Raw genomic sequence first — 14,914 nt, 5'->3', positions numbered from 1 at the left:
GCTATCCAGGAAGTCACTCTGTAAACTAAGCTAGCCTCCGACTCAGAGATCTGCCAGGCTCTGCCTCTGAGTGCTAGGATTAAAACGGCTTCAGTTTTCATTATTCAATTTTTGTGTAATTATACATGATAAGTCCCTACTTAATTTGTGAGTTCTGTCCCCAGGCCTCTTCTAACTTATTACATTGAGACAAGGCCTCACTAGTCCAGGCTGGCCTTCGGCTCACTTGGTAGTCCAAGCAGGTCTTGAACTTTTGATCCCCCTGCATCAGACCTCCTGAGTAGCCACCAGGTCTGGCTGTCATAACATCTTAAAAATTGGAAAACCCCACATCAATATTCATGTTTTGTTTTACTTTTTTCTTTTAACAAATGGTAGGCAAACTGAACGCCAAGTACATCAGAGGGACATGGCAGCCTCAAAGCTCAGTACAGGTTGACTGGATCCCACCACTTCCTTCAGAGCTTCCTCCTGTGAGACCCGCCTGGCCTCTGTAGTTGGGAACTTCGAGTTGATGTCCTCTAAGGCTTTGATCTCATTACAATGAAGGATTTGAGGCAAGGAAAGCACACGAAGGCTTTGACTGTTTATTTTTATCTCAGTACAAATAGAAGTCCTAACAGCTGCCTTTCTGTGGGAAAAGTCCCACAGCTGGGGTGGGGGTGGGGCTTCCATGGCCTCTCTGAGTGGACGCTAGGCACCGCAGAAGCCTGAATTACAGACAGAATGCACGTCTGCATTCACGCTGTCACAGCAGGGCTGGCCATTGGGCAATCCTGCTATGCTCGCCCTTCTAGGTCTCCCGTCCCTCTGTCCTCTAGCCTAGCTGCACCAGGGTGGCCAGTCTCCTTCGGGAGTTCCCCTGTCTGAGGTCAAAACTAAGTAGGGCTTGATTGAACAAGACAATGACATGAGCCAGTTTGTCCATAGGAAGGGGAAGGGCAGGGGGAAGGGGGGGTGAAGAAGGGAAAAGTTGGACCACGTGGTGAACTTGCACAAAAGCTCCATAAAGGTAGGAAGGAGGTTTAGTGTCCCCCAGGAGGACTCATGAAGAATCTAGTCTCAGCTGCTTTGACAACAAGCTTTCCCTCTGGAGGTGCTATAGTCCTTTGCTGGCCACTTGTCATCTCCTGGGCCTGCATTCCGGCCCAAAACACTACGTTGCTACAAGGCACGTCTTATTATGTTTGCCTTCTGAATTAAAAAGGAAAACAAAACAAAACAAGACTGAGGTGCAGTTCAGTGGTAAAGTAAGCGTTTATCGTCTTTCTAAGAGCTCCCAGCTCATTGCCAGCACGGGACACAAACACACAAAGCCAAGATTGGGTTAAAGCATTAACATTTTAGAAGTGGTTAAGCTTAGGTAAAATGTTTAACAATGAGGGAGAGTTGAAGCACACAAGGGCCCACAAGTTCTCTCAATGCTGAAAAGCCAGACATTTTTCCTTGTCAGGTGTCTTCCTTTTTGTATGTCCACAACACAAACCTGCTGGACGTGATAGGGGAGAAAACCTGTCGGCTCACTTCAGTAAATCAACACAGTGTCACTGAGCTGCAGGTAAACAGAAGGTAACTCCTCGGGAATTCCCAGGGAGGGACAAGTCACCCAGGGCTCCAGCACCTCCCAGATTTTTCAAAGAGTTTTGTGACAACCCAGAAATGCCTGGGCCAGACTCCTACCACTAGGTGTCACACTAAACAACTCGGAGGTAGATCCCAAGGCAGTGGGGATGGGGCAGCCCCAAATATCTTCTCATGTACCTTTATAAGTGAGGCTTTGAGCTCATATTGTGGTAAAAAAATTTTTTTTACAAAGGGTAACTTCGTGTGTACATATGTATATGTATGTAAATAGGATACGTTGTTTAAATTATGTATATGAATGTTTTCCCTGCACGTGTGCGTGCGTGTGTGTGTGTGTGTGTGTGTGTGTGTGTGTTCAGCACGTTCATGCTTAGTGCCTGAAGAAGGTGTTAGGTCGCCTGGAGCTGGAATTATACCCTACCATGTGAGTGTCGGGAGTCAAACTCAGGTCCTCTGGGAGAGCAGCTTATGCAATTAACTGCTGAGCCATCCCTCCAGCCCCTGCTGTGCTTTCCTAAAGAACTAATCTCCAGATGGGGAAACACCTATCCTCCTCTACTTTACCTCCTAAGTAGAAAAGAAAATGCTTTTTTTTTTTTTTTTTTTTGGTGGGGGGGCTTCCAAGACAGGGTTTTATGTTGTCCCCATTGGCTTTAAACTAGCCTAAATATGTTTAATATATTCCAAATTATACTATATTTGTCTCTCTTTTTTTTTTTTGCAAGGTGTTTCCAAGTGTTAACATATGATATCTACTTTAAAATGATTAATATAATGTGCTAAAAATTAGACAAACTGACATTGGGTACCTGGGTAAATTTCTAGGTATTTTGTTTTCTTTTTAGGAAAATGGGAACAAGAGCTAGCTTACAATGTTACTTCTGAGAACAGTGCGATACATAAAGGGCTGGGGTTCCTCTAAAAATTTATACTGTGATATGTGCAAAATTCCATGCTCATACTTCCAAGGCAGAGTGGGACGTGTATTTGCAGACAAATGATATCATTGCAAAGCCACAAAACCTTTTTTTTTTTCCCCTTAAGACAAGGTTTCTCTGTGTAACAGCTCTGGCTGTCCTGGAACTTGCTCTATAGGTCTTGAACTCACAGAGATCCGCCTGCCTCTGCCTCCCAAGTGCTGAGATTAAAGGTGTGCACCACCACTGCCCTGCACCACAAAATATCTTACCTATTCCAGGATTGCCTGCACATATCTGCAGTGCTGACACTGGGGAAGCTGAGGCAAAAGTCTCACTGACAGTCCAGGATTCACCTGAACAACACAGTGAGTTTCAGACTAACCTGGGGCTACAAAGTACGCCCAGTCTCTAACCGCTTCACCACCACAGAGCCAATCATATTATCCTGAAAGCAACAAAAGGAAGTTAAATGGCTTCTCCAACTAATGTATTTAATCAAAGACAGAGCCTGGACTTCAGATCTGCTTATAAGCAGTCTCACTTTGTCTCAATACTTGTATATTTGCAGATCAAGACTGAGCATTCACTGGGGAAGTTTTTATTTTCACATGAGCCTTACTGTCTGGAGGTTTGGGGGGGTTGTTGTTGGGGGTTTTGTTTGTTTCTGGATTTTGCATCTTTTCCCCTAGTGTCCTCACAGTCATATTCTGTGGGGAGGTGATGGAGTTATGAAAAGAGAGTTGGTACCCAGCTCATCAAGAAAAAGACCATTCAAATCCCACCAGAAATCTATGCAGAACTACAGAGGCCTCTTGGGTCTATTTCTGACAAACTCTGATCCAAGCTGTTTTAATTTTCCGGAGCTAATTCTAGAAGCAGCTGATGACTTCAACTCGCATTTGCAGGCTCGTAGGTGGGGATAGGGTGGAAGCTGCACTTCTATTTCTGCAGGTCAAACGAGAGGAGCACAGGCCCAAGTCCCTTTCTCTGGGGAGTAGTTGGGGAAGCAAGGAAGCTGGTCGAGCCAGCAGGGTTCAGATGTGGTCTGTATTAGGGCTGCCTTCAGCCTCCTGCAGGATGCCCCCCAGCAACTTTCTTAGCCGCGTTTCAGGACCAGCCTTGGCTAAGGCACTAAGCCAATCCCTCACAAGGCATTCCGCAGTAAACTCAGGCTCCACTCTGCAACAAGAGGTAACTATGGCAGCAGAAACTCAACAGCTCCTGTTGAAAGGAAGCTACAACTTCTACAAAGATTAGCACCTTGCTTTACTTGGGGGAAAATGTGGTTTCTAATTTAACCCTTTTCCCCATACAGAGCTCGAGTTTGCCCCTCCCCTGGGCAACAAGATTATCGACCCCTAGGAAATAATCCAGGTGTTCTACAAGTGCTTGGGTTTTTGTTTTTGTTTTAATGTAAAAGTTTCCACAGTTTCATAGGGGGAGGGGTGAAATGTTCCTGCACTGCAAACAGCCTGGAACAGGCAAAACACAGACGGCCTGGAACCACTAGTATATCCTTCCTCGCAGAATTTAGGAGAAGCGAATCCCTGCACCCAGCCAGCATTTCCACTCCTGGGTTTTCAAAAAGATCAAAAACCGGAAAGGACCTGCAAATTGACAAAGCGCTAGGAGGAACCGCCCAGCAGGTCTGCGTCCTTGAGATCTCTGCAGCTCGGGACCCCAAGTTGAAATCGACGATGGGAAACCCCAGGGAAAGAAGGGTGCTTGCAGAGGACTGGGGTTACTGGGTGCAGGCTGCAGGGAAGTACCTAGAGGGAGGGGGCCTGGCCCGGAGGACTTTCCAGCCACTCAGGGCTCATCAAAAAGTTCCCTGTACATGACCCCAGTGGCTCATCGCAGGGAGTTTCTCCGATGAACCCCGGGCCCTGGGTTTAGGCTTCTCAAGTCTAGGACCAGCCAGTTCTTTTTCTAGTCTGACTAGCTTGGAAATTCCCCGCGCCTGACCCCGCCCCTGAGAAATCCCCTGCCAGCCTTTATAGGGCGCCGAGGCGGCGCTGCCGAGCCCACAACAGTCGGAACTCGCCGCCCAGCCGCCAGCAGCTTGCACCCCGCACCCGCACACAAGCCCCGTACAGCCATGTTTCAGCCAGCCGGGCACGGCCAGGACTGGGCCATGGAGGGCCCGCGGGACGGCCTCAAGAAGGAGCGGTTGGTAGACGACCGCCACGACAGCGGCCTGGACTCCATGAAGGACGAGGAGTACGAGCAGATGGTGAAGGAGCTGCGGGAGATCCGCCTGCAGCCGCAGGAGGCGCCGCTCGCCGCCGAGCCCTGGAAGCAGCAGCTCACGGAGGACGGAGACTCGTAAGTGGCGGCGGGCACGGGCGGCTGGGTCGCGCGGGGCGTGCAGCGCGCTCGGGGCTCTGCACGGCGGGGCTCACGGGGTTCCTGGCACCCGGGGGCAACCGGCCTCCCCATCCCCCCCCCCCACCTCCTTTCCCTTTCCCGGGACCCAGCGTAGCCGTGCGCAAGGCCGGGGGGCGGGGCGGCAGCGGGGACGGGAGGTCCCGGGCCTGGCAGAGTTTGCGCGCAGCCGCCGGGCGCCGCGCGGCCGCGAGGGGAAGTACAGGGCGTTCCGGGCGGCGGAGGGCGGGCCGGTCTGGCCGGCGCCCGCCCGGAGGGGGTGGGGCACGGAAAGTCCCTGGGCGCCTGCCAGGAACACTCAGCTCATAATAACCTCGCGGAAAACACCGCGGCCGCGGCCTCCAGAAACCCCGGCCTTGCGCAATCCCCCGCAGCCCGCGCCTCTCGAGGGGGCCCCACGCGGTGCGCTCACCACCCCTGGGGGGGTTTTCCCTGTCATCCCTTCAGGTTCCTGCACTTGGCAATCATCCATGAAGAGAAGACTCTGACCATGGAAGTGATTCGTCAGGTGAAGGGAGACCTGGCCTTTCTCAACTTCCAGAACAACCTGCAGCAGGTGAGCGCTTGCCCAGCTGTGCCCTCTTTGACCCGGTGGTGGAGTCGGGATCTCATTCGCCCCCAAAGCGTTTCTAAATTAATATTCGAGTCCTAATCTGCCTTGGCCTTTTCCATTCAAATTAGCCAACGTCTTAATGCAAGAAAAAAATCCCGTGGGTTTGATGAGGTCTTTGTGACCCACCTGGGGACCTCCTCCTGTGCGCCTGATCTGTAGCCATCAGGGAGGAGCAGAATCCATAGCAAGGGGGTGTCTGGGGTTCTGGGAACTCAAGGCTATGTGTCTGCCCCGTGGCTTAGCCCTTTTCTGTTTCCTCTTCCATTTGTAGACTCCACTCCACTTGGCTGTGATCACCAACCAGCCAGGAATTGCTCAGGCACTTCTGGAAGCTGGCTGTGATCCTGAGCTCCGAGACTTTCGAGGAAATACCCCTCTGCATCTTGCCTGTGAGCAGGGCTGCCTGGCCAGCGTGGGAGTCCTCACACAGACCTGCACGCCCCAGCATCTCAGCTCCATCCTGCAGGCCGCCAACTACAATGGTAGGTCTTCCAGGCCATCCAGGGACACAGAGAAGCAAGGGATGGGCCCATTTGAGTCTAGGCTAGAGCTTAAACTGACCACATAAAAAGCGCACTGTAGACTGTTTTTTAAAAAAAGCCCTCTCCTTAGCCAGGTGTGGTGGGCCCACTCCTTTAATCCCAGCACTCTGGGGAGGCAGAGGCAAGTGGATCTCTGTGAGTTCGAGGCCAACCTGGTCTACAAAGGGAGTCCAGGACAGCCAGGCTATTAACACAGAGAAACAAGTCCTCTTCTTGATGCCTCTATAATGTTCACCCAGAACCCAGTTCTGATGTATTGTGGTTTTCCAATAAGAAAACAGGGCATGAGTTGTGTGGGGATTGAAACAAGTAGTTATGTTTTGTCTCTTTTCCCCCTAGGCCACACGTGTTTGCACCTCGCCTCTATCCATGGCTACCTAGGCATTGTGGAGCATTTAGTGTCGTTGGGTGCTGACGTCAATGCTCAGGTGAGTACGTTTCCCTTCCAGAGGGAGCCAGCCAGCTCTGCTGGACTTGTTCTTACTGCAAGCAGATCTGCAGATGTGGCCATAAACATGTCTGCTTGCTTTTTGGTTTCAGGAACCCTGCAATGGCCGGACGGCCCTCCATCTTGCTGTGGACCTGCAGAACCCTGACCTGGTTTCGCTGTTGTTAAAGTGTGGGGCTGATGTCAACAGAGTCACTTACCAGGGCTACTCCCCCTACCAGCTTACGTGGGGCCGCCCAAGTACCCGGATACAGCAGCAGCTGGGCAAGCTGACCCTGGAAAATCTTCAGAGGCTGCCAGAGAGCGAGGATGAGGAGAGCTACGACACAGAGTCAGAGTTCACGGAGGACGAGGTAAGCTCTTTGTTTCACTCGAATGGTCATTAAGTATTTAGCCTCTCAAACTCAGCTTGCAAAACCAGGATCCCAAGAATTTGTCTCTCTGATTTGCTTTAATAGCTTACCCTTAAGCGGGGGAGGACAGGGGTGGGGAGTAAGAGGGAGTTCTGGAGAGTGAGCCCAGGCCTTGGCACGTGGTATTAGACATATGGTCTACCAATGAGCTTCGACCCTTGCAGTGGCTTTGTAAGGAGAGAATCCGTAAAGGAAAACTCCTGCAGCCCAGGCGGGGAGGGGAGGGGGTGGTTCCATTAGATTTGGGTTAAGGAGGACGGAGTCCAAGCATGAGTTATTTGCAGAAGCAGCTCTCCCGTCATCCCAATGTCTTGGCAAAGTTCTAGGAATTTAATACGCCTTTTCCCTTCTTGTTTTAGCTGCCCTATGATGACTGCGTATTTGGAGGCCAACGTCTGACATTATGAGTGGAAAGTGTCAAAAAGAACACGGACTTGTATATTTGTACAAAACAAGAGTTTTATTTTTCTAAAAAAAAAAAAGAAAAGAAAATTAAAAAAAAAAAAAGAAAGGGTATGCTCACCACCACACTGCACACCGCCCGGCCCCAAGCGTTTTACTGTGGTGATTCAGCCGTCATTTTGTTATTTCTGTGGAATTTGGGGAAACGGATCATTGGAATTCAGAGAGAATGTCTTTTAAAGTTCATGTTTGTGGGATTTTTGGAGGTGATTTTCCAGAATCTAGTGAAAGGACCACATTTTATTTATTATGCTTTTGATTGAACCCCATAGACCTGGTAGCTGATCCCAGTGTGTCCTCACGTGTAAGAGCTAGGTGTTCAGTGGTATGTGCTTAAAAGTCACTCCCGACTAAGGTTTGTGTCACCCTCTTGTAAATGTTGTATATGGTGTATTTTGTTGGTAATTATTTTGGTACTTCTAAGATGTATATTTATTAAACAGATTTTTACAGACAGCATTGTCCTGCTTGTTTGCTATTCTGAAAGTGGCTTGTCCCTGAGGAGTGAGTGGAGGCCCCAGGGTGGAGGCAGTGGGGTGAGTGCGCAGCAGCCAGCTTAGGAAGTCAGGGAGCAGTTTCTCACATGTAAGCCCATCCTCCTGACAACCCCTGTGTGGGAGGGAGGCCGCTGCAGGGGCGACAGGAAATGCCAGCCTTGGGCTGGGGTACCAGCAAGCTACCTGGCCTGTCACTGAAGGCTCAGTTATAATTTTCTCCTTGATTTAAGCTGTTTCTGAACCCTTCTGCCACTTTAGAACTTAGTTTGGACAAGAGGGATTTACTGAATTCCCAGGGAAAGTTCTCAGGAGTGGATATGGGCTTGGAAATGGTGCTGTCCAGACGTCTCAGCTGTGACTTATTTATGGACTAGGCTGCTGTAGACGTTGCATAAGACTAAAAAATATGACAGTGCCAGGCATCTAGTGCTGAAAAAAAAAAAAGATGGCAGCTATTGTACAACTTCCTGTGTTTCAAGGGAAGCAAGAAGTCTAGAGAACAGCTTGTGCAAGGACATCCCGAAGAGAGGAAGCGGGTTCGCTCATCGGATCCTTTCTCTTTTCAGGCTGTTAGCCGTAAAGCTGCTCATCTCATCACTAACTAGTCCCAGGGAGCGTGAGAAGCTTTCCGTCAGCACAGTGTCCTGGTTTCAGTGAATGGTTCTGCCAAAGCAGATTTCAGAGGAAGTCAGGAACTTGTGAAAATTGCATTTAGATGCTTGGTAGTCAGTGGTTTTGTCCCTAGGACAGATCTCTTGCTTTGGTAGAAAGGAACGAGGTGATGTTTTAATGAGTTTTGTTGTCACATACGAGTTTTATGTCACATAAGATGATAGGTAAATAACAGTGAATGTGCTTCAGTTGATAGCTAAGAAAATGTTGCTGCTGCGCTTCATCAGGTTCTGGATTCACATACGACGTCAAATAAACATGATGGTCATCTTCCTCTTAGACCGAAAGGGAGCCAACACCCAGCGTGTCTCTCGTATATAAAAAGCACTAGTGCAGACTGGGTAAAGCTGGCCACATCCCATGCCTGCAGCCCCCGTCCATCTGGAGGTAAGCACTGCTAGTCTCCCTGTGTTCTCTGTCAGGTACCCAGGCTCTCCCCCAGAGCATCTGGACACGGGTGTTCAGTGCCATTCACAGAAGTGTCAACTTAGGCTCATTCAACTAAGTGAAAAATTAAGAGTCAGAGAGAGAGCCTGCGTACCCAAAAGAACAAAGGGTAGAAACTTGGCTTTGGCTTTGGAGTGATGCCCTTGGTGCTTCCTACTTAGTTTTATAAGCCAAGTTTGTTAGTGCACACCTGTAATCCCAGCTAAGAGGCTGAGGCCGGGGAGTTGCCATGACTCTGAGGCCAGCTAGGGACTACTACATAAGCAGTAGCATGTCACATAAAACCCAAGGCACACCTATAAAGGCACACTTTGGTTCTTGTGGAAGGTTGGAGAAACAAAACAAGAGGATGTGGCCTGCCTCTTCTTGACCTCAGAGACCAGCTCTTGACTAAGGGTGTCACCCTCCCTCCATGTTGCAGAAGGAGAGTCCTCTTCTGGGTCACATGAGCCCATCTTTGTGGCCTTAAGACATCATCTGGCGGCCTGGGTTTCATGACCTGCACAAATCCTGAGGTAGCTAGGCCCAGGGAAGGGCCAAAATTCACCCTGGTCCTTAAACTCTGCCTCTATCATACTGTTCAGTTGGATGTCAAGAGAAAGTTTTAGAACAGAAATAACATAGGAAGTCTTCCATTTTCTTCTTCTTCTTCTTCTTCTTCTTCTTTTTTTTTTTTTTTTTAAAGTCTTCCATTTTCTAAGAAGAAGAACAAATGCTTTCAAACAAGACAGTTGGGACACAAAGCCCTCCTTCACATGCCTGATCTTCTCCCGGAAGTCCAAGCTCTGTCAGGACAGGGAAAGAGGGAAGCAAAATCATGTGAGCAACGTCCTTGAATGTCGTCCCTTTGTTCCCTCTGCCTGAGCCTCACACTGCTGCAGGACACGTGGCCTCATCAGGGCAGGTGGACAGGTTTTTTCCATGAGGAAGAGGTTTTCTGTAAAGGAGGAAACTCCCCTCAGTGTGAGCAATCTGAGGCCTGGGAATGCTGAAGGACAGGGAGCTGGGAGGGACGCTCACATTGAAACTCCTCATCTCCCTGGAAGTGAGTAAGTGATGAAAATCAGCACTGAGCAGGGACATCCATCACCCCCTCTGTCTCCAAGCCCCACTCACCTTCCTAGTGTAGAGGTCAGCTTTCTAGAACTCCATTCAGACCCACGCAAGCAGCATTCCCAACCTTTCTTCCCGGGACAAGAATATCCAGGTTGTTTCCACATGTTGAGTAAGGGAACATGCTAGAAACTGAACCGTGCTGTTCTCTGTGTGTTTCCCTCCCGGGAAGTGGGACTCTCGGTCTCATTCACTCATTTGCAGTAGGAAGAATTATTCTCCAGGCCACCAAGAGGCACACAGCCGGCAGAGCCTCTTTCGCAAGCGCCCCTTGCTTAGGAAGAGAGACAGTCACTCCACCCTCAGGGCAAGGCCACCCAATGGGGGGAAGGGGGGGGGGTGACAGGAAACAGGGAAATCAGGAGCTTATGCACCCTTTGCAGTGCAAGGAAGCAAGCTGAGTTCAAAGCACAAGTCACTTACAGTCTGGGATTAAGCCGACCATCCATGGCCTGGCCTACTTCACCAGTCCATTTTCACATCTGTGGGTGACAGCAGATTCGAGAGAGGAGCCTGGAGGAAGTCTGAAACCTTTCTCAGTTAATGCACAGGAAGTGTTTGCTTTAGCCTAGGGCTTCTCAGACAGTGTGCACTTGAATGGCCACCACAGATTGTGGAAATTAGGGTTCTCTGTCAACTGTTTGAGGCTAGTGTAAGGTTTTGCATTTCCAGACAACGTAATGGATCATATCTTAAAGAACTAGGCCTTCATCTGGATGGCGGCGGCGGCACATGCCTTTAATCCCAGCACTTGGGAGGCAGAGGCAGGCAGATCGCTGTGGGTTCAAGACCAGCCTGGTCTACAAAGCGAGTCCAGGACAGCTAAGGCTAGCACAGAGAGATTCTGTCTCAAAACAAAACAAAACAAAACAAACAAACAAAAAGAACTAGGCCCTCAAGAACTTAAAGAAGTCCCTTTACTTCAACTTGGCACAAGCTAAAGTCACCTGAGAGGAGAGAACCTCCACTGAGAATATGCCTCCATATGACCAGGCTGTAGGCAAGCCTGTAGGGCATTTACTTAATTAGTGATTGATGAGGGAGGGCCCAGCCCACTGTGAGTGGTGCCATCCCTGGGCTGGTGGCCTTGGGTTTGTCTAAAGCTGTGGTCTCAACCTTCCTAATGCTGCGACCCTTTAATATAGTTCCTCACGTTGTGTTGACCTCAACTATAAAGTTATTTTCATTGCTACTTCATAACTGTAATTTTGCTACTGTTAGGAATAGGATAGGAATAGTCACACAGCAAGTCTGGGGCCAGCCACTCCTGGCAATCCTTCTGCCTCATTTTCTATTGGTGTTAGGATTCCTTTTGGGGGGAGATGGAGTCTGGAAGACTGAGTTTCTCTGTGTAGCCCTGGCCACCCTGGTCAGACTTTTAAACCTTCAAAGCACTTTATTATCCACCTCTAAGCATGCCCAGGGTGACAAATGTGACAGAGACAAGTGTGACAAATGGAGAGATACTGTGACTTTGTGAGGACCAGAGAATGACTTCTTTCAGGAGATTGGTAGTTGATTGAGGTTTAAGTTGCTTTCTTTTTTATTTGAGACAAAGTCTCGCTGTGTATCCTTGGTTGGCCTGGAACACATTAGTATAGCAGACTGGTCTCAAACTCACAGCCATCCTCCTGCCTCTGCTTCCTGAGTGCTTGGAACTAAAAGCAAGTGCCACTATGACCATTTTTAAGTTGCTTGTTAATATTTTCCTTGGAAAGCCTTTGTCAATGGGGACCTCGTCTCATAGTGGGCCCCCGCTGCACAACAAGCCCTGTGTCTGGTCAAGCTAGGAGCTGCCCATGGAAGACTTTTTTTTAAAAATAAAAACAAAAAACAACAACAACAAAAAACCCAACTTCTAGGTTTGTGTGTGTGTGAGGAGAGAGAGACAGAGAGACAGAGAGAGAGACGTGGATGAACAGACAGACAGATAGACTAAGGAGAGACCTAAGCAACGAGTCTACAGTGTACACACAGTGCACAAGTAAAATGGAAGTGTGGCACTTTCTCTCTTCAACTTTTCTGGCCTAGAATGGGGAATGCCTGCCCACATGACTAACCATGAAAGTCTCTGAGGGGTGGTGTTTCACAGCCAATCAAGTGTCATGAGGGGCTCTGGATACATGGCTGCATACTCATGTCCTCAGAGCGCCCAAAAGCAGCTCCGTGTGCTCAGAGAGCATGAAGGGCACTGGCTATCCTGACCCAGGACGTCTCCTGGCCTAGCTTTCCTCAGGGCTCAGATGGGGTCAGTGAGCTCTGTAGGAGGAATGCTCCAGAACTTCTGCTAAGGAGAAAAGAGATGTTGGCAGGCTGCTGGTCCACAGACCTAAGGAGTTAGCAAGGAAGGACCAGAACCAGGGAGAGGGGCCCCCAACTGTTTGCCAGAGGGAGGGGAGAGGGCAGGTCTCACTGAGAACTACTGTCTGATTTCAGAGGAGATGGGACTTCTGAAAGCAGAGGCATTGTTGGGTTTGGAGCAAAATATAACAGTTTCACTTTGGAGGAAGGAGCAAGGCCGAGGGTTTGAAGGTCACAGGTGTAAAATGTTCACTGATGCTTCTTATTCAAGAGTCAATGGGTCTTTTGGGAAATTCCTGTAATGAATAATCTGTTCTTTGCCTGGGCAAGAGTCTCGTGGAATAGTAAAGTTATTGTTATGCAGATATGGAAAATTAAGATCATATTCGTTTAGACAGTGACTTGGGGGACTCAGGCTAACTAGCCATTAAGCCTGAAGACCTGAGTCATAGGACACATGACAAGTGCAAAGGGTTAAGCTTTCAGGACATGAACCCATAAGCAATGTGAAAAGGCGCAGGGGCATGCTGAGCAGGGGCATGCTGGCCAGGGCCAGGAACATGGAGGAGCTGGGGGGGGGGTGTCAAAAAACATGTTTCACCTCTTCTAGAATTTCACCTGCACCTGACAAGTCTTAGCTCTAATCTCCTCCCCGTGTGAATGCACACCGTAATGCACACGGCACAGCATCCAGGAGATCAGCCAAAGAGCATAAGAAGAGCCACAGGTGCCATTTATCAAACAATAACTGCTCCAGGCATGTGAAATCATGAGAGCATTAATGACAAGTCCGAGTTCAGAGAGAGGTTCAGGGTCCTGTGTACCGGAAGCAGCTATGGAGCAGGGCTGGGCTCCTAAGCCTGCCCCTTCCAAATCGGTGCCATCACATCATCCTGCTGAGGACAGTCAAAGCCCCAGCGACTGCCACCCTCGACTGCTGCTGTTCATCTAAGTAGGAAGAAGCCTGTCGCGCTCTAACAGGTTTCCGCTGCCCTTTATAATTTTTTAAAAGATTTATTTATGTAATGTAATTTATGCATATGAGTGTTCTATTTGCATATGTGCTTGCATGACAGAAGACAACATCAGATCTCATTATAGTTGGTCGTGAGCCACTATGTGGTTACTGGGAATTGAACTCAGGTCCTCTACAAGAACAGCCAGTGCCCTCAACCGCTGAGCCAGCTCTCCAGCCCAGACTGCACTTTCATTGTAAAAACTCCCGTATTGAAAAAGCTGGGCCGCTGCCTCATAGGAGTATCTGGAAAAAAAAAAAAAAAAAAAAAGTGATGGTGTTTGGTTGTCTCGTACTATGTACGGCTGTCCTTAACTCACGATGTAACTGAGGACGACCTTGAATTTCTGGCTCTCATGCCTCTTTAATGCTAGGATTAAAATGATGAACAGCCATGCCCTATTTATGAGGGACTGGGATGTAAGCCAGGGCTTCACACACACTGGGCAATGCTCTGCCAACAGAGCTACATCCTTAGCCCCTGGGTAGTAATGCATCACAGGGAACCACACCATTCAGCTGGCAAAGACCCTCAGGCTGCTTACATCCAAATACCACAGAGAGATAAACAACCAAAATCTATTTTGTTTTTGGTTTTGGTTTTTGGTTTGTTTTTCTAGACAGGGTTTCTCTGTGTTAGCCTTGGCTGTCCCAAACTCGCTTTGTAGACCAGGCTGGCCTCAAACTCACAGCAATCTGCCTGCCACTGCCTCCTGAGTGTTGGGATTAAAGGCATGTGCCACCATGCCTGGCTCCAAAATCTATTTCTTATAGCTGTGAAGGCTCAAGGAGCTGGCAAGTTGGACGTATGGTGGGGACCTGCTTTCTGTTCATATGTGGCACTTCCTAGCTCTGGGTCCTGGCATGGTGGGAGAAGGGAGCTAGCTCTCTGGGTTCTCCTTTACGAAACATTAATCCCATGACCTAAGCCCCTCCCCCAAAGCTCATTTCCTGATCCTGTTATCTTGGGGGGCATAAGCATCTAGCCCATTACAGCAGCTCTGGTGCAGTCCTGACATTTAGTGTGAAACCTCCTGGCTGCAGCTAACGGGCTTCCAGCACCAGCTCTGTACCCTGCTCAGGGGCTGCCTCATGCATACGTGTGTGTGTGTGTGTGTGTGTGTGTGTGTGTGTGTGTGTGTGTGTGTGTGTGTGTGTGTGTGTGTGTGTGTGTGAGAGAGAGAGAGAGAGAGAGAGAGAGAGATCTTTTGCAAGGCTATAGAGGAACCCAGTGTCCTGTGCCTGCTAGGTAAGCCCTATACTGTATCTTTAAGCCATACCTCCATCTCTACCTTCCCTGGGAATTTTGAAAGCAGGATCACCTGCAGAGAGAAAAGCCACATCCTCAGAGCATCAGGAAAATTCTAGTGAGGTAATCTGTGATTAAGCTTAGAGACTGTTTCCACAGCCCCACTAGAGTGGGCCACCTCAAGCTCACCCCTGGAGCTTCCACGGCTGGCTGAGTGGCCTCAGGGTGGCAGCTGGGAGACTCATCCTGACCT

The 14,914-nt window shown here is 49.2% G+C and overlaps 1 protein-coding gene across 1 annotated transcript; it reads left to right on the top strand.

The window, feature by feature from the left end:
• The first annotated feature begins 4,521 nt into the window (after positions 1–4,521).
• On the top strand, positions 4,522–7,416 carry Nfkbia (NFKB inhibitor alpha). Its single transcript, XM_051146277.1, has 6 exons — positions 4,522–4,829; positions 5,337–5,445; positions 5,774–5,984; positions 6,384–6,472; positions 6,585–6,845; positions 7,265–7,416. The coding sequence occupies exons 1-6, from the start codon at positions 4,603–4,605 to the stop codon at positions 7,310–7,312; spliced, it is 945 nt and encodes a 314-aa protein (XP_051002234.1). The 5' UTR covers positions 4,522–4,602; the 3' UTR covers positions 7,313–7,416.
• The last annotated feature ends 7,498 nt before the right edge of the window (positions 7,417–14,914 follow it).

Source organism: Acomys russatus, chromosome 1 (assembly GCF_903995435.1).
Source record: "Acomys russatus chromosome 1, mAcoRus1.1, whole genome shotgun sequence".
Taxonomy (NCBI): Eukaryota; Metazoa; Chordata; class Mammalia; order Rodentia; family Muridae; genus Acomys; species Acomys russatus.
The sequence above is the reverse complement of the archived record's forward strand: the minus strand, read 5'-3'. Positions and strand labels throughout refer to the sequence as shown.